The 26,587-nt window shown below is 37.4% G+C and overlaps 1 protein-coding gene and 1 pseudogene across 1 annotated transcript; both read left to right on the top strand.

Annotated features, from left to right (window-relative positions):
- The first annotated feature begins 758 nt into the window (after positions 1-758).
- Positions 759-9,472, top strand: LOC132482974 (RNA-binding motif protein, X chromosome-like; annotated as a pseudogene).
- Positions 9,473-18,362: 8,890 nt separating this feature from the next.
- LOC132482975 (RNA-binding motif protein, X chromosome-like) lies at positions 18,363-24,297 on the top strand. Its single transcript, XM_060088244.1, has 6 exons — positions 18,363-18,471; positions 19,240-19,346; positions 21,263-21,527; positions 23,112-23,201; positions 23,382-23,525; positions 24,287-24,297. The coding sequence occupies exons 1-6, from the start codon at positions 18,363-18,365 to the stop codon at positions 24,295-24,297; spliced, it is 726 nt and encodes a 241-aa protein (XP_059944227.1).
- Positions 24,298-26,587: the final 2,290 nt, after the last annotated feature.

Genomic DNA, 26,587 nt, shown 5'->3' on the forward strand with positions numbered 1-26,587 from the left:
GATTTTTTCTTTTTTGTTTCCTCGGGTTTTCTTTGTGAAAGCAGAGGTTCTGAGCAATACAAGCAAGATACCTATTTTAACTTAAATGATTTAAAACTTGTAATTTTAGTTATCAAATGTCAAAATGTTGATTCACTTGACAAACAGCGTCTGATTTAATTTGGCATATAAAGAATGGTACTCTCTTTTGACCAGTGTTTCTTAAAGTCTCTCAATCTAAGTAAACACACTTTACATTTTCCTCAATAAAGGAAGTAACTCCCTCCTTTTCCTTTATGACTTACCACTTTTAAAGTTTGTGGGAAAAAATTATTTTAAACATTATTTGATGCATAGACAAGAAAAATGTGAGTAGATGTGAACAATTTAAAAATATGTTTAAGGTATATTCTGCACAGTTCATAAAACATATTAACTGTTAGATGTGTAGAATCCAGGACCATTTATTATTGCTTATTTTTTTGTTGTGTTTTGGAAAAGAAGCCTTGAACCCTGCAGGTAAAATAATTTACAGTTGCCTTCTAATCTAGTTTTTACATACAGGTTTTTGTAAGATATCTATAAAGAATGGAGCATTTGTTACGCCAGTGCTTGTTTGGCTTTGTGTTACAAGTTTCCTCTCTTTTAAGTAAGAAACGGCAAATATTTTCACTGCTATAGGGTACTTCAGTTGAGTTATAAACAGGTGTAATAGTTTTTGCTTATAATTTATTTTTTGCTATATGTATAAAGATATATTTTTAATTACTTACAGAAAAATGGCGGAAGCAGATCAGGCTGGGAAACTGTTCATAGGAGGCCTCCATGCTGACACCAATGAAAATTCTCTTGAAGTGGTATTTGGGAAATATGGTCACATTATGGAAGGTAATTTTTAGAACCTATATATATATATATATATATATATATACACATAAACACAGATATATATATATATATGTATATGTTCGAAGCAAATGTGTATTAAACACACACCATTGAACAGCTAAGTTAAAGTGCTTTTTCTATTTGTAACACATGAGCACTTTTTTTAAAAGTTTCTGTTTTTTATTAGGAAAGCACTGGGCAATGAGGGAAAGTGTACACCTTAGGGGCTCCTACTACTGAGTAGGGCAAAAAGCAGCGTTTCTTTCTTCACCCCAGCCACGCTTTGCAGCATGCTGGGTTTTACTTACCTGACCAGGGATCAAGCCCACGCACAGTGGCATGCAGCATGTGGATCTTAGTTGCCTGACGAGGGATCAGACCCGTGTCCCCTTCATTGGGAACGTGGAGTCTTATCCACTGGACCACCAGGGAAGTCCCAGGGCTTTTTAAACATACTGTCGTCATAGGACATGAAATGGGATGAGATATGCTAGCTGTAGAACGGTTGAAATTATTGACTCGATTTTTAAAATACTAGAAATGATATAAAATGGAAAGGATTTTTTTGCTTTATTTGTTTTTGGTTTTTGTTTTGTTTTTAAGTAACTTCCGGGAGGCTGTTACTGCACTGTGTCCATAACATGAAATTAAGGAGGCCTTATGAGAAAGTGTCAAAGGATTGATTATTTTGAAAATATGAAACGTTCAATTTTATGTGAGATTTAAATTAAAAATATTTATGTATATTACAGTTATGTTGATGAAGGATCAGAAGAAAAACAAGTCTAGAGGCTTTGCTTTTATTACTTTTGAGAATCCTGCAGATGCAAAGGATGCTGTCCAAGATATGAATGGAAAAGTAAGAGACTTTAGTAATATTTTGTATTCTCCATTTATTACTATTTCAAGATTTTTTTTTCTAATTTTTTAAAGTAACATGATGCCATATAAGCCTTCACTCTCCATTTTGTCACATAAGTATTGGATTGTCCGGTTGGAAGGAGATTGACATTAACATTAGCTTTAACAATATATTTTAAACCTGTTTTAGCATTCAAATGTAAAAGTAAATGAGTTTTAGCCTGTAGAGCTCTCCCCAATATCCCGTACTGTTATTTTTAAGTCTCGACTTTTTTGTACTTCAGAGTCACTCTTCCTTGTGTCACTGTTACAAATAATTACTTGTCCCTTACAACTGTACTTTTAATTGCATATTTGCTCAAAGAATTTTTTTATATTGTAGGTAGTATTTTTCCCATTTTATATTGCAGGTCATATCTTTTTATATTCATCATCCTGTGAATTGTTCATTGTTAAAAGTACTTCCAGTGCATCTCGGTTCTCATAGTGTGGAACACATACATTAATTCCCTTTGTCCTATAGCTTGGTTTCTGGTATGCTGCAGGCACTTGGCACATGTTGACCCTTTTACTTTACTTTCATATTTTAAGGTATGGTAGTACCTAGAAGTTGATCTTGACTCATGATTTTATTTTGGGTGCAGAGGTAAATTTGTGTCATGAAGGATAGTAGACCCCCATTATTTGTTTGTTTTCAAGCACAAGAATGTGTAGTCTGTGTAGACATTATTCTTCAATTCTTTATTCAACAGATATTTTATTGCCAGGCATTGCTTTAGCAATTGATTAATGGTTGTGGGGAATACAAAATACCTATTTTCTTGGACACTTGTGTTCTAGGGTGAAAGATGAGAAACGTACAAGTAAAACTAAATACAATTTCATATGAAAAATATTAAGGAAAGTAAAGTAGGTAATTTCATTAGAGCTTAAGGGGAGTGGTTTTCTATACATATAGATCTAAGAATGTTAAATCCTGAATGTTGGAAGGGAGGCAGCCCTTCATAAGTCTGTGGGAAATATTTTGGACCCAGAAACAGAAAAGGAGGCCCTAACGTGGGAGCACATGGCTGTTGAGGCTGTTTGTATTGGGCCAGGGCCCATCCATATCCACCAGAAGTCTTAGTAGGAATTCAGCATTTAAAATTGTCTTCCAAGGATAACATGAAACAGCTAGGTTGTTTTACGTAGAGCAATTATATTATGATTTGAATACAGTTTTCAAAAACACTTTGGCATCTATAGAAGGTTAATGTAGGAAGTTGTTGGAAGATTAAGAAGTGTAAGCATTTCTGAAACATAAGAATATGAAGTACTATTATAAGAAGTTACTCTTTGGGGACATGTTTAAACAATTGAATAAGGCAAGAAATGTTGAGGACCAAGTAAGTGCTCTATTTAAAAATAAATCAAGGAGATTATTAGAAGTAAATACAGAAGAGCAATCATCTTGGAAAATTTTCTTTCCCTTAATATTTAATAAATGCTAAAAACGATTAGAGTAGGGATAACCATTTTGAATAAATAACTGAATAATTTTATTTTTTTAAATGACACGTATACTTTTATTTACCCTTGGGACACTGAAAACTTTGAATGGTAGAAGTAGAGAAATGAAGTGAGTTTAGTTCTCCATTATAGAAAATAAAAGGGTATATTCTCTCATGATAAGTGAGAGGTATTAATCTTCTTTTAATACCAGAGGACATTTCAGGGAGCTCCAATTGCCAATACGTACACTTTGTGTTGGATGACTTAATGAAAGGCAGTTACTAATTAAGTCTCATTTATCTGGCATGGTGAAGGACACCATCATTTCAGAAGAAAATGTTTGCTTTGGGGAAAAAAGACTGATCTTGGACTAGTGCAGTAGTAAATAAATTTGATGTGATGTTATTAATGTTATACTTAATCTGTTTAGTCTTTGGATGGAAAGGCAATTAAAGTAGAGCAAGCCAACAAACCATCTTTTGAAAGCGGTGGTACACAGAGACCACAACCTCCTGCAAGAAACAGGGGCCATCTGAGAAATCCGAGACATGGAAGAGGAAGAAATCGAAGAGGAGGAAATGGAAGAGGAGGAAATGGAAGAGGAGGAAGTGGGAGCGCAAGAGAGCATCCCTCACCTGGAGGACACCTGGGTAATGTTTTCAAATACAAGGCTGCAACCAGAGGACCGAAAAATAGTAGGTTTAACTGTATAGAAACCTCTCAGTTTTTATTCCATCCTTTATGAGCAAAGTAGTGTGTAAGAACTATCAGATGATGAATCACATTGATAGTCAGAAGTATTTCTAAGTGGTGAAGAATTATTGTAGTTATAAAATGACTTAACTAGGTAATGTGCAAAAAGTTAATCACCTTACAGGGGAATAGCATAAATTTTAAAGTAAATTCAGTCTCTTTTACCATTATTACTAATTGCCTCTTTTCTTCGAGGATTTTTCTACAGAGTTTCCTACTGTCGATCATACATTAGAATTTTTCACTTTAGGACCAATAACTTGATATGAGTTTAAATCAATGATTCATTCATAATCTATTAAAAATACATTGGTTAATTTTATTCTGAGAGTAGCCTTATTGCATCATAAACATCCTAGAGAATCTTGAAAACTCCACAACAGAAAATAAAAGTCACTCAGAATATCCACAATTCAGGGCTAAACACTTCATATTTTAGGTTTCACCTTGCAGTATTTGTCTGAAGTATATGTGTTCAGACATCTAAGCAAATCTCCATTGTCATTTTGATATGAGGCTTTTCTACCTGGGTCTCTGGTATGCATTTGGGAAAATACCTGAGGGAAATAAATAGAGCTTTAGATTCTAAAAGGTGTCTTTGATCCAGGAAAAGAGTAAAAAGCTCTCCTTCAGACATATGTATGTTTTCTTTGTGTGTGTGTATTAGAGGAGAAAGTCGTTGAAAATGCCTTTTTTTGGATTTTTTCAGAGAAGTTTTCTACTTAGTAAGAAAAGGAGGAAAAGCACTTTGCATTTCAAAAACTTGCATATATTTAACAACCTTTGCTTCATCTATTAACCATAACCAGTCTTCAGAAATAAAACATTTAGTTTCTTTTTGTGATAATTACATGTGTGAATTTTAGGAAATGTTTTTGGAAAGTTCAGTTAAAGGGTGTGCCCATTTTAAGATAACACAGTTTTGTTCTTTTCCCACTATCTTGACCTTGAGAAAAGTTGACCAGTTCATATTCTGCCATGTGTAAGAATACTCATTTTTTTCTTGCCTGTGGCAATACAGGGGAATTGGAATATACCTAAACATCTTTCTGGTTAGAAAGGTAACACATAAATTTTCAGTATTTAGTGTGCATTTCTTAAATACTATTAAAATTGAACAGAACGTAGCCCTTTTCACTGAGAAATTAACATTAAGAGTTGATCTGTGAATAACACAGGCTTGAACTGTTGATCAACTTACAAGCAGATTTTTTTTTCAATAACTACATATAAGATCACTGCATGATCCAAGGTTGGTTGAATCCATGGATGCAGAACTAGGGATACTGGACCAAGTGTAAAGTTATAAGCAGATATTCTCCTGCAAAGGGAGTTATTTGTATGTATATACTTAACTTTTAGGTAATGCATTTTTTATTCATCTTTTTTTCTTTTTAATGTTTTGATTTATACCTAGGATGTTGTGTTTTTTAAAAGCTTCCTTGACACCAGAATTATATAACTAATAACTTACCATCTTCCTCCTAAAATGATGAACAATTCAGTTTTACATTTAATTTATCCAGGTTTTCCTGTACTCTCTCTCTTCTCCCCAAACCGCTTTCATACCAGTGGTTCTTTAGCTTTTTCCTCGATTTTCCAAACTGACTTTTACGGTAAGTCTTTGAACTCTACTAACTTATGTGTCATATGAGGAAACAATCATATTGGTTTAGACAGATAGGAAAGCTGAAGACTGGAGTAATTGTTGAGTGAAAATTTATAACAATAAGTGAAACTAGCCCAATGAAAAAATGTTGATTCTACTTAACTAAAAAGATTTCATTTAAACACAGGTCGTGGTGGGCATACTCCTAGTCCCAACGCGAGTTCTTCCAGGGGAGCCTTTCCAGTTAAAAGAGGACAATCTTCGAGAAGTGGAGGTCCTCCTCCTAAGAGATGTGCTCAGAGACGAAGCAGCAGTGGGGTGGGAAGACAAGGTAAATGCTATATAATGCAGAGACAGTTGTTTCTCATTAATGAAAGTGAGCTATTTTTAAACAGAATGTTTAAGCAGAATGGAAAGTGAGAAGTATATGAACATGTTAAACAATCACTAATTTATTTATTGATTTGTGGTTGGGAAATAATTTCTCAGTTTTTGATTATAGATGTAATAGGTGATTAGCACTGCTGTGGGGAAAACATTGCTTGTAAGTCCATGTTTGCTATAGAATTCCTCTTAATTTAAGTTGCTGCTAACACTTTTTGGTTAGTAGGCTTCTTTATCACATAGCTTCAGTATCAGAATTTTCATGAAAACTATGTCCTGTGAGAGAATGTTCTGGTCTGTAGACTAGTTTAGCTATGTATATTGGCTACCTGGTTTTATTAATTATTATAAACAATAATTGAAACTTGCCATATGAACTGTAGTTGGTGCTCTTAACTTTTTTAGCACTGTTTTCTGATCCTTAATATGGTACAGACTTGAAACAGCCATTATCAAATTGCCATTTTACGTGTAGACGATGAATGAAGCCAAATGTAGCACGATATTGACTTCAAAACACAACAGAAGCTAAGAAGCCTACCCTTTCCATTATTAGATGGTTAGCCTAGGGAACAAACAAGAGAAGAGAACAAACAAGGTCCTAGTGACCTCCAGGAATGAGGAATAAGAATTAACACATGAAGAGAACATTATTTATGGGAGATAGTTTCATATTTTGGAAGCGGTACAGTGTTTTTCAAATGAGCCCTTTATTGCTAATAAACAATAGAAGTCACTGTTGCTATCATCATACAAGGTCAATAATTAAGGTTGTGCACTTAAAGGAGAGAGCCAACCACTTGGTGATTGAATATGTGACAGTAGTTACCAAAAATTAATGTTTTGCTCCAAGTTTGAGAAGTGTTCCCTACTGCTGGTAATTTAAAGGGTATGCAAAATGTATGGGGAACAGGAGATGTCAGAAAATACAATGTTCAGTGGTAACATTGAAAGGGAAACGAAAATGTGCATAAATGGAATTTTAGAAGGAGTAGTTTTTTAAAATGATTTTAGAGAGTGGAAGGCTATCAGTCTTTTGGATTTTTCTTTGAAACATTACTGTCAATTTTGAGATACTTACATAAGCATTTTTAAATTAAAGGTTCAGTATCACATGGAAGACAAAATTATGGAGGTCCTGCTCATAGAGAGCCAGTCTCTTTTCGGAGAGTTGGCTATATGTCACAGAGATGGTGGTTATGCTACTAAAGATAGGTAATAGAAAGCACAGTATATGAATTAAGTCATGGTTAGTTTTGTTGTTCTTGTTGAAATTTACCTAACACAAAATTGAACATTTAAAAGTGAACAATTCAGTAACATTTAGCACACTTAACAGTGTTATGCAACCACCAGCTCTGTTCAGTTCCAAAACATTTCATTACCCCAAAATAAAATTAATAAGCAGTCACACCCAATTTCTGCCCCCTTGTCCCTGGTAGGTACCCACCTGTGTCCTTATCTATGAATTTATCTAATCCTGAATATATCATACTAATGGAAGCAAACAATATGTGACCTTTATTATCCAGCTTTCCCTTAGCATAAATATTTTCAAGGATCATTCATGCTGTAGCGTCAATCAGTACTTCAGACCTTTTTGTTTTTTTGGCTGACTAAATATTCCATTATATGTGTGGTTAACATGGTTTGTTTATCCATCTGTGTGAGTTATTCCCATCATTATGCTGTCATGAATACTCCGGTACAAGCATTTGGGTACCTGTTTTCAATTCTTTTTGAGTGTATATATACTTAAGGAGTGGAATTCCTGGGACATATAGGAATTCTTTAATTTTTTAAGAAACTGCTAATCTTTGCCACAGAGCCTGTACTATTTTACATTTCTGCCATGCACATATACTTGGTTTGTTTCTCTGCCTCTGCACCAACACTTGATATATTCTATTTGTCTATTTTTAATTATAGCCAGTGTGATATGTGCAAAGTAGATATTTCATTTTGGGTTTGAATTTCATTTCCCTAATAAATATGTTGAGCAGGTTTTCATGTCCTTGTTGCTCATTGTATATCTTCTTTAAACAAAAGTATATTCAAGTCCTTTGCCCATTTAAAATTTTTTGTCTTTTTGCTGTCTGAGTTCTTAAATATTCTGGATATGATAAGTTGCATTTAAAATTTTAGCTGCTTTATTTCAGTTAGTCAAGGAGAGATTATCCACACCCCTGAGCCAGCAGGGATTATACTCCACCACGTAGACGCTATGCACACAGTTGTTACGGACATTCAAATTCTCGGAATGATCATCCCTCTAGAGGACATAGGTAATATAAAATTTTGTGTTTATATCAAATAAAAACATTCGTTTAAATTATGTTATTGTGACACATAATTTAAATTGATGACATAATTTATGACATTCTTTTAAATTCAGTGACCGTGATGGCTATGGTGGAAATCGTGATAGAGATTATTCTGAATATTGAAGTGGAAGCTTTTACAGGGATTCATATGGGAGTTACGGTAAGAGTCCAGTTACAACTTGTAAGTCATAGAATTAGACTTAACCAGATCGTTGTTTACTCTACTTTTACTTCAGTTCCTCAAGGGTAAAAGTATGTTTAGCATGTCCTTTTAGATAAGTTAAAGACGTTTGAATTGTTTTGTTAATAGCTCACTTAAAATAAAATGCTATGAAGGGTAAATGGGCAGCCTCATCTTTTTTTCTCATTACAGAAAACCAATTTTAACATGATTATTATTTTTTATTTTTATTTTGTGTGCGGTACACGGGCCTCTCACCATCGTGGCCCCTCCCGTTGCGGAGCACAGGCTCCTGACGTGGAGTCCCAGAGGCCATGGCCCACGGTCCCAACCGCTCCCCGGCATGTGGGATCCTCCTGGACCGGGGCACGAACCCGTGTCCCCTGCATCGGCAGTCGGACTGTCAACCACTGTGCCACCAGGGAAGCCCCACTAAATCTTGTTAAAAGTTGCCACTCTACTGATTATTTAAAAATGCTAAAATAGGGGCTTTTACTTTCAAAGAAACTACTTAGGCTGAAAAATGTTGCTCGCTCTTTTAAATAAATGTAGAAGCCCTGCACCGTTGCTACATAGTTTATATTTTCATAGCAGAGAGAGATGAAGCTTATCTTTTCAAATATTTAGCACTTTAAGTCATGTGATATGATATCAGAAAAATCTGTAATGTTTAGCGTTTGTTTATCAATCAGTAACTTCCCATGTGACTCCCGTGGTGCACCAGCAGCACGAAGGGCCCCTGTGACTTACGGTGGAAGCAGTCGCTGTGATAGCAATATGAGAGATGGATATGGAGGAGGTCCGGAAGGTTACTCCAGCAGGCAAAGTAATACTTATTCAAGTGGTCGAAAGCGTAGAAGACAGGAACAATGAGGGTTTCCACCCTCTGTCAATAGGGAGTACCTTGCTCCCCGTGACCCATACAGTAGCTCAGTTTGTGGGGCTTCCAGACGAGGTTATGCGGGAAGCCAATCTGAAAGAGAGGGCCGAAGCAGATATTAAAAATAACACTCAGTTATGCACCAAATGTTCGTTACAAAGGAAAAGTTTAAGTTGTTTTCCTTAATTGATGCTTGAATACTACTAAAAGAAAAATGTTGGTTTGTGGGGAAGAGGCATATATTAACTTTTCCTCTAGGAATTTTCAGACAAAGTGAAAACATGGAATTATTCAGAGGACTTTCATGTTGTTAATGTTAATTGAAAAGTAGAAGTCGTGTTTCAAATGTTCAAAATTTTCAGAGTAAAAAAATTTCGTGAAATATGTCTTGTTAATTACACTGCTGAGTTAAACAAGCATAAAACTTTTGTTTGGAGGGTGAATTGTGCTGTTTGCCTAAACTTTTCCTTTGTACATGAATGTATTCAAAATTAAGCAATGTGTTATTTCTCCATCGCAAGCTGTGACTGTTTTCCAGTTAGGCTAAAGAAATTACATGTTCCTTTTTTTGAAAGCTTAAACGTGTAGAAGGTTGGAGAAGTCTCCAGAAAGGCTGAGAAACAATGCTTGCATTATTAGTGAAAGTCGATGTGTCTTTATCCCTTTAAAGCAATAGTATAGATGAGAGGAAAATTTAGACATGTGACTGTAAAGAGTTTAAGAAATCTTGAGGTTAAGTATCTATTTTCTGATCCATATTCAAGTGGCAGATGACCAACGTGGGAATAATGGTTATAAAACCAATTTTCCACTAAACGTAAGTGGAACCAGTTAACTTTTCTGAGTATATATATCTTAGTGAAAGTTAGTACCCCTAGATTTTAAAACATTGGGAAACATTTTAAGTAATACTGATTTCAACTTTATTTTGGTGTGCTTGATGTAACACAAAGGGTTTCGTAATATACTCATAAGTATAGAGTTATCTGGAGGGTTAAGGGTTTTTTGTCAGTGACCTCAGGTGACATTTAATTAGTAATGCTTAAAATTTGGGAAGAAACTTGAGTGTAAAAACTTTAAGCCAAATTGGAATCTGCAAAACTAGTACAGAAATCTGCAATATCCTTTTAAGGGAACAGCAAAAATGAAGTTAAGGGGAAGGAGAGTATTATTTGAGCCAAACTGAGGATTATAACTCAGGAGACAGACTCAGAAAGTTCTGAGGACTGTTCTACCTGTTAGAAGTCAAAGGCATGGTTACATCCATTTTGAAGAGAAAGGACAGTATATCACATCAAAGTGACATACAGATATTTTACATGAAGATCAGCAGGGATACGTAGTCTGGGTAAGCAGGTACAAAGTGAGCAGCAAGTCAACATGATCCCAGTACAGAGCTGGGAAAGAACAGTATTCTTTTTAAGAAGTTGCAGCATAAGTGTCAGAGGAAGGTAAAATAATTGACCTTTATGATCAGGAAGGCAATCTGTCTTTGAGGAACTCTGGTTAATGTGTAATGCAGATATTAGGGAGGGAGCGAGGATGTCTCAATGACCACAGCATTTTATGTTTAATTTTTCTTGGCTGGCCTTAAAGTACTGTATTTCATAAAATCCTACGGGGCATGAAAGGTTTGCTTTTAGTATCTAACATATCAGATTGATGAGTCAAATCCTTAAAACGAAGGGTAAAGCAAACGAAGTTTCGAACCCCAAACTGAACCGATTACTTTTTCCTGAGTACATGTTCATGAAAAACCCATAAAACTCTTAAGTGTTTAACAGTTGGGTGATCTTCAAAATACAGGGATACTGTGGGTTTGGTTCCAGAACAGTAAAGCAAGTCATGTTTTTTCTCAATTTCACGGCTTCTTATGTAACCCAGTCTTTCCTATTAACAGAAAACATGTATTTCTCCACTAGTTTTTAAGAGAACTGTGTTTGTTCCTTTCTTCCTCATGTGTAAATTCTCATTGGGTTCCCAGTGAATTGAAGGTGCTTGCTCTTCATGCCAAGAGTTGGGCATGAGACAGGCGGTTAAGCAAGTAAAGTGAGGATTTATTTAAGCAAGAATATGCCCTCAGGGAGAGCAGGCAGTTAGGTGAGGAGCTGCTGCCCTGGGTTCCACTGGCAAGCCGGTTATGAGGGGCATACAGAGGAAGGGGTGGCATACTCATTGGGGAAGCAGGAGTGTGGGGGTCACATTCCCTGCTTCTTTGCAGCTCCAGAAGGGATTTTTGTCCTTATTTAGCTTAGTCAGAAGTGTCATGGCCTCACTGCATGGTGTGTGCTGCTTGTCTGCAAGGCTAATTTTATTGTAAGGAGAGCATAATGAGCAACAGGTTACATTTGGAAGTAGGAGAGTCCTGTCTTTCCTCATCTCTCTTTGTCTGCCTTCAGGACACTTACCACCGAAAATGTGCAGTTTCCTGTCAGTCTGGGGGTCCTTGTTTTTCTTTGTCTGCCCATGGACCTCTGCTCTTTACCAGGTGCTTGATTTCCTGCCACCTGGCCCCTCTTCCATTACTCTGCTCATATCTAGCTACTCGCCTGCTGTAGCAATTACAGTAATCTTAACCTCACAGTCCTTTAATTGCATTGCAGTCACTGAAAAACATGCTTAACATCCAGATTTAATTTTGTTCATGAATGAGTGATATCCAAACCTCTATAAGATGATTTTCTCAGACACCATCTGAGATTTCATATCAATTGTTTTTCCTCTCGTGTTTCTTTCCTGTCAAGCAGAGGGTTAAAATATTAAACAATCATTATTGAAATACTAACAATTCTTTGATTTCCTACTATATACTGAACTTGTCCCTTCCAGTAGACTTGCTTGGAAGCTGCCGGTTGGCCTACATATTAGGTAGAAACCATAAAACCCCTAAATTAGGGAACAGTTATAACTTTGCCCGATTTAAAGATCAGCTTTTGTATAATTCAAAGAGTTGTTATCTATCTAGACTATGGAAAGTGTCCCAAGAAATACTAACTGATCACCATCAACTGATCAACTGGTGTTTACATGAACACATTTCATTGCATAGTTTTCTCAAGTGCTCAATAATGGTTAATATATGATTAAGACACTACCAATGCAAAGCATTAACACCACAGGTCTGGGCTTCCCTAGTGGCCCAGTGGTTGAGAGTCCGGCTGCCGATGCAGGGGACACGGGTTCGTGCCCCGGTCCGGGAGGATCCCACATGCCGCGGAGCGGTTAGGCCCGTGAGCCATGGCCGCTGAGACTGGCTTTTGGAGCCTGTGCTTTGCAATGGGAGGGGCCACAACGGTGAGAGGCCGTCATACCGCAAAAAAAACCACCAAAAACCAAAACAGTTTTATGATTTTGACCAGTCTCCAAAAAAGGCAGGATTACAAATTAACCTCAGGCTCCCACTTCATATAAAAGTAATTACAATATTTTGTTTTGAACCCTGAATTATGTTTTCGGCGTTGTGCTCAATGTATGTGCTCAGTACATCATTTAACCTCACAATAACCCTATCTGATAATTCTTTATCATCTTGTTTTCGTAGACTGGGTAAATTTAAGAGTTTAGGTAGCTTACCCAGTTTCATATAACTACTAAATTTTGAAGTTTAGATTATTTTCTGTCTGCCTGACTTCGTATCATATGAAATCACCAGATGCATTATATCTTCTAGACATTCATCTTTCTGTTTCAGATTATTCTAACAGTTCCACTAAAAAAATTAAGTAAGTAGCATATCTGCATAGCAAGCAAAATGCTTCATGATCTGGTCCTCCCCATTTTTCATCTATCAAGAAATCCCTGCACTCTCCCTACTGATTACCTGGAGCTTCACGTTATTACCCCAAAATGCCTTTCCTTTTTTTTTTTTTTTTTTTTTTTACGGTACGCGGGCATCTCACCGTTGTGGCCTCTCCGGTTGTGGAGCACAAGCTCCAGACGCGCAGGCTCAGCGGCTATGGCTCAGGGGCCCAGCAGCTCAGGGGCATGTGGGATCCTCCCGGAACGGGGCACGAACCCGCGTCCCCTGCATGGGCAGGGGTACTCTCAACCATTGCGCCACCTGGGAAGCCCTTCTCCTTTATATTGATTAAATTAAAGCAACTGGAAAAGGTATGCAGTAAAAAGTAGAGAACACATTCTGCTGTTGCAGTTTTCTTTAGAGTTTCTCCTGCGAGATTCTCTCGCGACTTTCTCTGTTCACCCCTCCCCCACCTCCACATCTTCCATCTTCCCTACCTCCCCTGTGGCTCATCCCTTCCCCCCCCCCCACCGCTACATCTGGTTCCTTAGCCTCTTTCTAGAAGTAGAGCGCTTGCTCTCGAGCCTTAGTTTAGTTAACAGTCGTCTGAAGAGACGCGGAAGGATGACTTCTGAAGAGGAGGACAAAATAAGGTAAGAAATTCGGCATTTTAGGAAGGAGAGAATAATTTATACCTCAGGAGAAAGAGTTGACACCTATATGTTCTCCTGTTACCAGAGAAAGCATGGTAATTCAGATTTTGATTTTTCTCTCAGGCTTTTTCTGTAAGAGATAAGAGCCGAGTAAGTGGTGTTTGTATAAATATGTCTGAATAGACAGTGTCTCGAGAAGTCTATCAGTTGTTCTTGAACAGTACGTTTAATGTTTGTTCTCCTGGAGAATCAGTTGCCAAGGCAGCGATGAAAAGCCAGTGAAGTTCCTGGAATTTGTCCGTGAATTGAGAAGTTGGGGGTGGGGGTGGAGCTAGGTTTGAAATGCTGCGGGAGGGAATATATTGAGTAGATAACTTAACTGTGATTAGCGGCGTACCCTCTTTGCTGTTGACTCTCACTTGCGGGTAGTGGAGCGTATGCCGGGCGCCAGTTTGTTCCGCTTGCACTTTTGTTTTTTGCGGTATGCGGGCCTCTCACTGCTGTGGCCCCTCCCACCGCGGAGCACGGGCTCGGTACCCAGAGGCTCCAGACGCGCAGGCCCAGCGGCCATGGCTCACGGGCCCAGCCGCTCCGCGGCATATGGGATCCTCCCAGACCGGGGCACGAACCCGTATCCCCTGCATCGGCAGGCGGACTCTCAACCACAGCGCCACCAGGGAGGCCCTCTCCACTAGTTTTTAAGAGAAATGTGTTTGTTCCTTTCTTCCTCATGTGTAAATTCTCATTGGGTTCCCAGTGAATTGAAGGTGCTTGCTCTTCATGCCAAGAGTTGGGCATGAGACAGGCGGTTAAGCAAGTAAAGTGAGGATTTATTTAAGCAAGAATATGCCCTCAGGGAGAGCAGGCAGTTAGGTGAGGAGCTGCTGCCCTGGGTTCCACTGGCAAGCCGGTTATGAGGGGCATACAGAGGAAGGGGTGGCATACTCATTGGGGAAGCAGGAGTTTGGGGGTCACATTCCCTGCTTCTTTGCAGCTCCAGAAGGGATTTTTGTCCTTATTTAGCTTAGTCAGAAGTGTCATGGCCTCACTGCATGGTGTGTGCTGCTTGTCTGCAAGGCTAATTTTATTGTAAGGAGAGCATAATGAGCAACAGGTTACATTTGGAAGTAGGAGATTCCTGTCTTTCCTCATCTCTCTTTGTCTGCCTTCAGGACACTTACCACCGAAAATGTGCAGTTTCCTGTCAGTCTGGAGGTTCTTGTTTTTCTTTGTCTGCCCATGGACCTCTGCTCTTTACCAGGTGCTTGATTTCCTGCCACCTGGCCCCTCTTCCATTACTCTGCTCATATCTAGCTACTCGCCTGCTGTAGCAATTACAGTAATCTTAACCTCACAGTCCTTTAATTGCATTGCAGTCACTGAAAAACATGCTTAACATCCAGATTTAATTTTGTTCATGAATGAGTGATATCCAAACCTCTGTAAGATGATTTTCTCAGACACCATCTGAGATTTCATATCAATTGTTTTTCCTCTCGTGTTTCTTTCCTGTCAAGCAGAGGACTAAAATATTAAACAATCATTATTGAAATACTAACAATTCTTTGATTTCCTACTATATACTGAACTTGTCCCTTCCAGTAGACTTGCTTGGAAGCTGCCGGTTGGCCTACATATTAGGTAGAAACCATAAAACCCCTAAATTAGGGAACAGTTATAACTTTGCCTGATTTAAAGATCAGCTTTTGTATAATGCATACAGCTGTTATCTATCTAGACTATGGAAAGTGTCCCAAGAAATACTAACTGATCACCATCAACTGATCAACTGGTGTTTACATGAACACATTTCATTGCATAGTTTTCTCAAGTGCTCAATAATGGTTAATATACGATTAAGACACTACCAATGCAAAGCATTAACACCACAGGTCTGGGCTTCCCTAGTGGCCCAGTGGTTGAGAGTCCGGCTGCCGATGCAGGGGACACGGGTTCGTGCCCCGGTCCGGGAGGATCCCACATGCCGCGGAGCGGTTAGGCCCGTGAGCCATGGCCGCTGAGACTGGCTTTTGGAGCCTGTGCTTTGCAATGGGAGGGGCCACAACGGTGAGAGGCCGTCATACCGCCAAAAAAAACACCAAAAACCAAAACAGTTTTATGATTTTGACCAGTCTCCAAAAAAGGCAGGATTACAAATTAACCTCAGGCTCCCACTTCATATAAAAGTAATTACAATATTTTGTTTTGAACCCTGAATTATGTTTTCGGCGTTGTGCTCAATGTATGTGCTCAGTACATCATTTAACCTCACAATAACCCTATCTGATAATTCTTTATCATCTTGTTTTCGTAGACTGGGTAAATTTAAGAGTTTAGGTAGCTTACCCAGTTTCATATAACTACTAAATTTTGAAATTTAGATTATTTTCTGTCTGCCTGACTTCGTATCATATGAAATCACCAGATGCATTATATCTTCTAGACATTCATCTTTCTGTTTCAGATTATTCTAACAGTTCCACTAAAAAAATTAAGTAAGTAGCATATCTGCATAGCAAGCAAAATGCTTCATGATCTGGTCCTCCCCATTTTTCATCTATCAAGAAATCCCTGCACTCTCCCTACTGATTACCTGGAGCTTCACGTTATTACCCCAAAATGCCTTTCCTTTTTTTTTTTTTTTTTTTTTTACGGTACGCGGGCATCTCACCGTTGTGGCCTCTCCGGTTGTGGAGCACAAGCTCCAGACGCGCAGGCTCAGCGGCTATGGCTCAGGGGCCCAGCAGCTCAGGGGCATGTGGGATCCTCCCGGAACGGGGCACGAACCCGCGTCCCCTGCATGGGCAGGGGTACTCTCAACCATTGCGCCACCTGGGAAGCCCTTCTCCTTTATATTGATTAAATTAAAGCAACTGGAAAAGGTATGCAGTAAAAAGTAGAGAACACATTCTGCTGTTGCAGTTTTCTTTAGAGTTTCTCCTGCGAGATTCTCTCGCGACTTTCTCTGTTCACCCCTCCCCCACCTCCACATCTTCCATCTTCCCTACCTCCCCTGTGGCTCATCCCTTCCCCCCCCCCACCGCTACATCTGGTTCCTTAGCCTCTTTCTAGAAGTAGAGCGCTTGCTCTCGAGCCTTAGTTTAGTTAACAGTCGTCTGAAGAGACGCGGAAGGATGACTTCTGAAGAGGAGGACAAAATAAGGTAAGAAATTCGGCATTTTAGGAAGGAGAGAATAATTTATACCTCAGGAGAAAGAGTTGACACCTATATGTTCTCCTGTTACCAGAGAAAGCATGGTAATTCAGATTTTGATTTTTCTCTCAGGCTTTTTCTGTAAGAGATAAGAGCCGAGTAAGTGGTGTTTGTATAAATATGTCTGAATAGACAGTGTCTCGAGAAGTCTATCAGTTGTTCTTGAACAGTACGTTTAATGTTTGTTCTCCTGGAGAATCAGTTGCCAAGGCAGCGATGAAAAGCCAGTGAAGCTCCTGGAATTTGTCCGTGAATTGAGAAGTTGGGGGTGGGGGTGGAGCTAGGTTTGAAATGCTGCGGGAGGGAATATATTGAGTAGATAACTTAACTGTGATTAGCGGCGTACCCTCTTTGCTGTTGACTCTCACTTGCGGGTAGTGGAGCGTATGCCGGGCGCCAGTTTGTTCCGCTTGCACTTTTGTTTTTTGCGGTATGCGGGCCTCTCACTGCTGTGGCCCCTCCCACCGCGGAGCACGGGCTCGGTACCCAGAGGCTCCAGACGCGCAGGCCCAGCGGCCATGGCTCACGGGCCCAGCCGCTCCGCGGCTCGTGGGATCCTCCCAGACCGGGGCACGAACCCGTATCCCCTGCATCGGCAGGCGGACTGTCAACCACTGCGCCACCAGGGAAGCCCTCTCGTGCAGTTTTGATTTTTTCTTTTTTGTTTCCTCGGGTTTTCTTTGTGAAAGCAGAGGTTCTGAGCAATACAAGCAAGATACCTATTTTAACTTAAATGATTTAAAACTTGTAATTTTAGTTATCAAATGTCAAAATGTTGATTCACTTGACAAACAGCGTCTGATTTAATTTGGCATATAAAGAATGGTACTCTCTTTTGACCAGTGTTTCTTAAAGTCTCTCAATCTAAGTAAACACACTTTACATTTTCCTCAATAAAGGAAGTAACTCCCTCCTTTTCCTTTATGACTTACCACTTTTAAAGTTTGTGGGAAAAAATTATTTTAAACATTATTTGATGCATAGACAAGAAAAATGTGAGTAGATGTGAACAATTTAAAAATATGTTTAAGGTATATTCTGCACAGTTCATAAAACATATTAACTGTTAGATGTGTAGAATCCAGGACCATTTATTATTGCTTATTTTTTTGTTGTGTTTTGGAAAAGAAGCCTTGAACCCTGCAGGTAAAATAATTTACAGTTGCCTTCTAATCTAGTTTTTACATACAGGTTTTTGTAAGATATCTATAAAGCATGGAGCATTTGTTACGCCAGTGCTTGTTTGGCTTTGTGTTACAAGTTTCCTCTCTTTTAAGTAAGAAACGGCAAATATTTTCACTGCTATAGGGTACTTCAGTTGAGTTATAAACAGGTGTAATAGTTTTTGCTTATAATTTATTTTTTGCTATATGTATAAAGATATATTTTTAATTACTTACAGAAAAATGGCGGAAGCAGATCAGGCTGGGAAACTGTTCATAGGAGGCCTCCATGCTGACACCAATGAAAATTCTCTTGAAGTGGTATTTGGGAAATATGGTCACATTATGGAAGGTAATTTTTAGAACCTATATATATATATATATATATATATATATATATATATATATACACATAAACACAGATATATATATATATATATGTATATGTTCGAAGCAAATGTGTATTAAACACACACCATTGAACAGCTAAGTTAAAGTGCTTTTTCTATTTGTAACACATGAGCACTTTTTTTTAAAGTTTCTGTTTTTTATTAGGAAAGCACTGGGCAATGAGGGAAAGTGTACACCTTAGGGGCTCCTACTACTGAGTAGGGCAAAAAGCAGCGTTTCTTTCTTCACCCCAGCCACGCTTTGCAGCATGCTGGGTTTTACTTACCTGACCAGGGATCAAGCCCACGCACAGTGGCATGCAGCATGTGGATCTTAGTTGCCTGACGAGGGATCAGACCCGTGTCCCCTTCATTGGGAACGTGGAGTCTTATCCACTGGACCACCAGGGAAGTCCCAGGGCTTTTTAAACATACTGTCGTCATAGGACATGAAATGGGATGAGATATGCTAGCTGTAGAACGGTTGAAATTATTGACTCTATTTTTAAAATACTAGAAATGATATAAAATGGAAAGGGTTTTTTTGCTTTATTTGTTTTTGGTTTTTGTTTTGTTTTTAAGTAACTTCCGGGAGGCTGTTACTGCACTGTGTCCATAACATGAAATTAAGGAGGCCTTATGAGAAAGTGTCAAAGGATTGATTATTTTGAAAATATGAAACGTTCAATTTTATGTGAGATTTAAATTAAAAATATTTATGTATATTACAGTTATGTTGATGAAGGATCAGAAGAAAAACAAGTCTAGAGGCTTTGCTTTTATTACTTTTGAGAATCCTGCAGATGCAAAGGATGCTGTCCAAGATATGAATGGAAAAGTAAGAGACTTTAGTAATATTTTGTATTCTCCATTTATTACTATTTCAAGATTTTTTTTTCTAATTTTTTAAAGTAACATGATGCCATATAAGCCTTCACTCTCCATTTTGTCACATAAGTATTGGATTGTCCGGTTGGAAGGAGATTGACATTAACATTAGCTTTAACAATATATTTTAAACCTGTTTTAGCATTCAAATGTAAAAGTAAATGAGTTTTAGCCTGTAGAGCTCTCCCCAATATCCCGTACTGTTATTTTTAAGTCTCGACTTTTTTGTACTTCAGAGTCACTCTTCCTTGTGTCACTGTTACAAATAATTACTTGTCCCTTACAACTGTACTTTTAATTGCATATTTGCTCAAAGAATTTTTTTATATTGTAGGTAGTATTTTTCCCATTTTATATTGCAGGTCATATCTTTTTATATTCATCATCCTGTGAATTGTTCATTGTTAAAAGTACTTCCAGTGCATCTCGGTTCTCATAGTGTGGAACACATACATTAATTCCCTTTGTCCTATAGCTTGGTTTCTGGTATGCTGCAGGCACTTGGCACATGTTGACCCTTTTACTTTACTTTCATATTTTAAGGTATGGTAGTACCTAGAAGTTGATCTTGACTCATGATTTTATTTTGGGTGCAGAGGTAAATTTGTGTCATGAAGGATAGTAGACCCCCATTATTTGTTTGTTTTCAAGCACAAGAATGTGTAGTCTGTGTAGACTTCAATTCTTTATTCAACAGATATTTTATTGCCAGGCATTGCTTTAGCAATTGATTAATGGTTGTGGGGAATACAAAATACCTATTTTCTTGGACACTTGTGTTCTAGGGTGAAAGATGAGAAACGTACAAGTAAAACTAAATACAATTTCATATGAAAAATATTAAGGAAAGTAAAGTAGGTAATTTCATTAGAGCTTAAGGGGAGTGGTTTTCTATACATATAGATCTAAGAATGTTAAATCCTGAATGTTGGAAGGGAGGCAGCCCTTCATAAGTCTGTGGGAAATATTTTGGACCCAGAAACAGAAAAGGAGGCCCTAACGTGGGAGCACATGGCTGTTGAGGCTGTTTGTATTGGGCCAGGGCCCATCCATATCCACCAGAAGTCTTAGTAGGAATTCAGCATTTAAAATTGTCTTCCAAGGATAACATGAAACAGCTAGGTTGTTTTACGTAGAGCAATTATATTATGATTTGAATACAGTTTTCAAAAACACTTTGGCATCTATAGAAGGTTAATGTAGGAAGTTGTTGGAAGATTAAGAAGTGTAAGCATTTCTGAAACATAAGAATATGAAGTACTATTATAAGAAGTTACTCTTTGGGGACATGTTTAAACAATTGAATAAGGCAAGAAATGTTGAGGACCAAGTAAGTGCTCTATTTAAAAATAAATCAAGGAGATTATTAGAAGTAAATACAGAAGAGCAATCATCTTGGAAAATTTTCTTTCCCTTAATATTTAATAAATGCTAAAAACGATTAGAGTAGGGATAACCATTTTGAATAAATAACTGAATAATTTTATTTTTTTAAATGACACGTATACTTTTATTTACCCTTGGGACACTGAAAACTTTGAATGGTAGAAGTAGAGAAATGAAGTGAGTTTAGTTCTCCATTATAGAAAATAAAAGGGTATATTCTCTCATGATAAGTGAGAGGTATTAATCTTCTTTTAATACCAGAGGACATTTCAGGGAGCTCCAATTGCCAATACGTACACTTTGTGTTGGATGACTTAATGAAAGGCAGTTACTAATTAAGTCTCATTTATCTGGCATGGTGAAGGACACCATCATTTCAGAAGAAAATGTTTGCTTTGGGGAAAAAAGACTGATCTTGGACTAGTGCAGTAGTAAATAAATTTGATGTGATGTTATTAATGTTATACTTAATCTGTTTAGTCTTTGGATGGAAAGGCAATTAAAGTAGAGCAAGCCAACAAACCATCTTTTGAAAGCGGTGGTACACAGAGACCACAACCTCCTGCAAGAAACAGGGGCCATCTGAGAAATCCGAGACATGGAAGAGGAAGAAATCGAAGAGGAGGAAATGGAAGAGGAGGAAATGGAAGAGGAGGAAGTGGGAGCGCAAGAGAGCATCCCTCACCTGGAGGACACCTGGGTAATGTTTTCAAATACAAGGCTGCAACCAGAGGACCGAAAAATAGTAGGTTTAACTGTATAGAAACCTCTCAGTTTTTATTCCATCCTTTATGAGCAAAGTAGTGTGTAAGAACTATCAGATGATGAATCACATTGATAGTCAGAAGTATTTCTAAGTGGTGAAGAATTATTGTAGTTATAAAATGACTTAACTAGGTAATGTGCAAAAAGTTAATCACCTTACAGGGGAATAGCATAAATTTTAAAGTAAATTCAGTCTCTTTTACCATTATTACTAATTGCCTCTTTTCTTCGAGGATTTTTCTACAGAGTTTCCTACTGTCGATCATACATTAGAATTTTTCACTTTAGGACCAATAACTTGATATGAGTTTAAATCAATGATTCATTCATAATCTATTAAAAATACATTGGTTAATTTTATTCTGAGAGTAGCCTTATTGCATCATAAACATCCTAGAGAATCTTGAAAACTCCACAACAGAAAATAAAAGTCACTCAGAATATCCACAATTCAGGGCTAAACACTTCATATTTTAGGTTTCACCTTGCAGTATTTGTCTTAAGTATATGTGTTCAGACATCTAAGCAAATCTCCATTGTCATTTTGATATGAGGCTTTTCTACCTGGGTCTCTGGTATGCATTTGGGAAAATACCTGAGGGAAATAAATAGAGCTTTAGATTCTAAAAGGTGTCTTTGATCCAGGAAAAGAGTAAAAAGCTCTCCTTCAGACATATGTATGTTTTCTTTGTGTGTGTGTATTAGAGGAGAAAGTCGTTGAAAATGCCTTTTTTTGGATTTTTTCAGAGAAGTTTTCTACTTAGTAAGAAAAGGAGGAAAAGCACTTTGCATTTCAAAAACTTGCATATATTTAACAACCTTTGCTTCATCTATTAACCATAACCAGTCTTCAGAAATAAAACATTTAGTTTCTTTTTGTGATAATTACATGTGTGAATTTTAGGAAATGTTTTTGGAAAGTTCAGTTAAAGGGTGTGCCCATTTTAAGATAACACAGTTTTGTTCTTTTCCCACTATCTTGACCTTGAGAAAAGTTGACCAGTTCATATTCTGCCATGTGTAAGAATACTCATTTTTTTCTTGCCTGTGGCAATACAGGGGAATTGGAATATACCTAAACATCTTTCTGGTTAGAAAGGTAACACATAAATTTTCAGAATTTAGTGTGCATTTCTTAAATACTATTAAAATTGAACAGAACGTAGCCCTTTTCACTGAGAAATTAACATTAAGAGTTGATCTGTGAATAACACAGGCTTGAACTGTTGATCAACTTACAAGCAGATTTTTTTTTCAATAACTACATATAAGATCACTGCATGATCCAAGGTTGGTTGAATCCATGGATGCAGAACTAGGGATACTGGACCAAGTGTAAAGTTATAAGCAGATATTCTCCTGCAAAGGGAGTTATTTGTATGTATATACTTAACTTTTAGGTAATGCATTTTTTATTCATCTTTTTTTCTTTTTAATGTTTTGATTTATACCTAGGATGTTGTGTTTTTTAAAAGCTTCCTTGACACCAGAATTATATAACTAATAACTTACCATCTTCCTCCTAAAATGATGAACAATTCAGTTTTACATTTAATTTATCCAGGTTTTCCTGTACTCTCTCTCTTCTCCCCAAACCGCTTTCATACCAGTGGTTCTTTAGCTTTTTCCTCGATTTTCCAAACTGACTTTTACGGTAAGTCTTTGAACTCTACTAACTTATGTGTCATATGAGGAAACAATCATATTGGTTTAGACAGATAGGAAAGCTGAAGACTGGAGTAATTGTTGAGTGAAAATTTATAACAATAAGTGAAACTAGCCCAATGAAAAAATGTTGATTCTACTTAACTAAAAAGATTTCATTTAAACACAGGTCGTGGTGGGCATACTCCTAGTCCCAACGCGAGTTCTTCCAGGGGAGCCTTTCCAGTTAAAAGAGGACAATCTTCGAGAAGTGGAGGTCCTCCTCCTAAGAGATGTGCTCAGAGACGAAGCAGCAGTGGGGTGGGAAGACAAGGTAAATGCTATATAATGCAGAGACAGTTGTTTCTCATTAATGAAAGTGAGCTATTTTTAAACAGAATGTTTAAGCAGAATGGAAAGTGAGAAGTATATGAACATGTTAACCAATCACTAATTTATTTATTGATTTGTGGTTGGGAAATAATTTTTCAGTTTTTTTTTTTTTTTTTTTTTTTCCCTTTTTGCGTTATGTGGGCCTCTCACTGTTGTGGCCTCTCCCGTTGCGGAGCACAAGCTCCGGATGCGCAGGCCCAGCGGCCATGGCTCACGGGCCCAGCCGCTCCGCGGCATATGGGATCCTTCCAGACCGGGGCACCAACCCGTATCCCCCGCATCGGCAGGCGGACTCTCAACCACTGCGCCACCAGGGAGGCCCAATTTTTCAGTTTTTGATTATAGATGTAATAGGTGATTAGCACTGCTGTGGGGAAAACATGGCTTGTAAGTCCATGTTTGCTATAGAATTCCTCTTAATTTAAGTTGCTGCTAACACTTTTTGGTTAGTAGGCTTCTTTATCACATAGTTTCAGTATCAGAATTTTCATGAAAACTATGTCCTGTGAGAGAATGTTCTGGTCTGTAGACTAGTTTAGCTATGTATATTGGCTACCTGGTTTTATTAATTATTATAAACAATAATTGAAACTTGCCATATGAACTGTAGTTTGTGCTCTTAACTTTTTTAGCACTGTTTTCTGATCCTTAATATGGTACAGACTTGAAACAGCCATTATCAAATTGCCATTTTACGTGTAGACGATGAATGAAGCCAAATGTAGCACGATATTGACTTCAAAACACAACAGAAGCTAAGAAGCCTACCCTTTCCATTATTAGATGGTTAGCCTAGGGAACAAACAAGAGAAGAGAACAAACAAGGTCCTAGTGACCTCCAGGAATGAGGAATAAGAATTAACACATGAAGAGAACATTATTTATGGGAGATTGTTTCATATTTTGGAAGCGGTACAGTGTTTTTCAAATGAGCCCTTTATTGCTAATAAACAATAGAAGTCACTGTTGCTATCATCATACAAGGTCAATAATTAAGGTTGTGCACTTAAAGGAGAGAGCCAACCACTTGGTGATTGAATATGTGACAGTAGTTACCAAAAATTAATGTTTTGCTCCAAGTTTGAGCAGTGTTCCCTACTGCTGGTAATTTAAAGGGTATGCAAAATGTATGGGGAACAGGAGATGTCAGAAAATACAATGTTCAGTGGTAACATTGAAAGGGAAACGAAAATGTGCATAAATGGAATTTTAGAAGGAGTAGTTTTTTAAAATGATTTTAGAGAGTGGAAGGCTATCAGTCTTTTGGATTTTTCTTTGAAACATTACTGTCAATTTTGAGATACTTACATAAGCATTTTTAAATTAAAGGTTCAGTATCACATGGAAGACAAAATTATGGAGGTCCTGCTCATAGAGAGCCAGTCTCTTTTCGGAGAGTTGGCTATATGTCACAGAGATGGTGGTTATGCTACTAAAGATAGGTAATAGAAAGCACAGTATATGAATTAAGTCATGGTTAGTTTTGTTGTTCTTGTTGAAATTTACCTAACACAAAATTGAACATTTAAAAGTGAACAATTCAGTAACATTTAGCACACTTAACAGTGTTATGCAACCACCAGCTCTGTTCAGTTCCAAAACATTTCATTACCCCAAAATAAAATTAATAAGCAGTCACACCCAATTTCTGCCCCCTTGTCCCTGGTAGGTACCCACCTGTGTCCTTATCTATGAATTTATCTAATCCTGAATATATCATACTAATGGAAGCAAACAATATGTGACCTTTATTATCCAGCTTTCCCTTAGCATAAATATTTTCAAGGATCATTCATGCTGTAGCGTCAATCAGTACTTCAGACCTTTTTTTTTTTTTGGCTGACTAAATATTCCATTATATGTGTGGTTAACATGGTTTGTTTATCCATCTGTGTGAGTTATTCCCATCATTATGCTGTCATGAATACTCCGGTACAAGCATTTGGGTACCTGTTTTCAATTCTTTTTGAGTGTATATATACTTAAGGAGTGGAATTCCTGGGACATATAGGAATTCTTTAATTTTTTAAGAAACTGCTAATCTTTGCCACAGAGCCTGTACTATTTTACATTTCTGCCATGCACATATACTTGGTTTGTTTCTCTGCCTCTGCACCAACACTTGATATATTCTATTTGTCTATTTTTAATTATAGCCAGTGTGATATGTGCAAAGTAGATATTTCATTTTGGGTTTGAATTTCATTTCCCTAATAAATATGTTGAGCAGGTTTTCATGTCCTTGTTGCTCATTGTATATCTTCTTTAAACAAAAGTATATTCAAGTCCTTTGCCCATTTAAAATTTTTGTCTTTTTGCTGTCTGAGTTCTTAAATATTCTGGATATGATAAGTTGCATTTAAAATTTTAGCTGCTTTATTTCAGTTAGTCAAGGAGAGATTATCCACACCCCTGAGCCAGCAAGGATTATACTCCACCACGTAGACGCTATGCACACAGTTGTTACGGACATTCAAATTCTCGGAATGATCATCCCTCTAGAGGACATAGGTAATATAAAATTTTGTGTTTATATCAAATAAAAACATTCGTTTAAATTATGTTATTGTGACACATAATTTAAATTGATGACATAATTTATGACATTCTTTTAAATTCAGTGACCGTGATGGCTATGGTGGAAATCGTGATAGAGATTATTCTGAATATTGAAGTGGAAGCTTTTACAGGGATTCATATGGGAGTTACGGTAAGAGTCCAGTTACAACTTGTAAGTCATAGAATTAGACTTAACCAGATCGTTGTTTACTCTACTTTTACTTCAGTTCCTCAAGGGTAAAAGTATGTTTAGCATGTCCTTTTAGATAAGTTAAAGACGTTTGAATTGTTTTGTTAATAGCTCACTTAAAATAAAATGCTATGAAGGGTAAATGGGCAGCCTCATCTTTTTTTCTCATTACAGAAAACCAATTTTAACATGATTATTATTTTTTATTTTTATTTTGTGTGCGGTACACGGGCCTCTCACCATCGTGGCCCCTC

The sequence above is a fragment of the Mesoplodon densirostris genome (assembly GCF_025265405.1).
Source record: "Mesoplodon densirostris isolate mMesDen1 chromosome Y unlocalized genomic scaffold, mMesDen1 primary haplotype SUPER_Y_unloc_1, whole genome shotgun sequence".
Taxonomy (NCBI): Eukaryota; Metazoa; Chordata; class Mammalia; order Artiodactyla; family Ziphiidae; genus Mesoplodon; species Mesoplodon densirostris.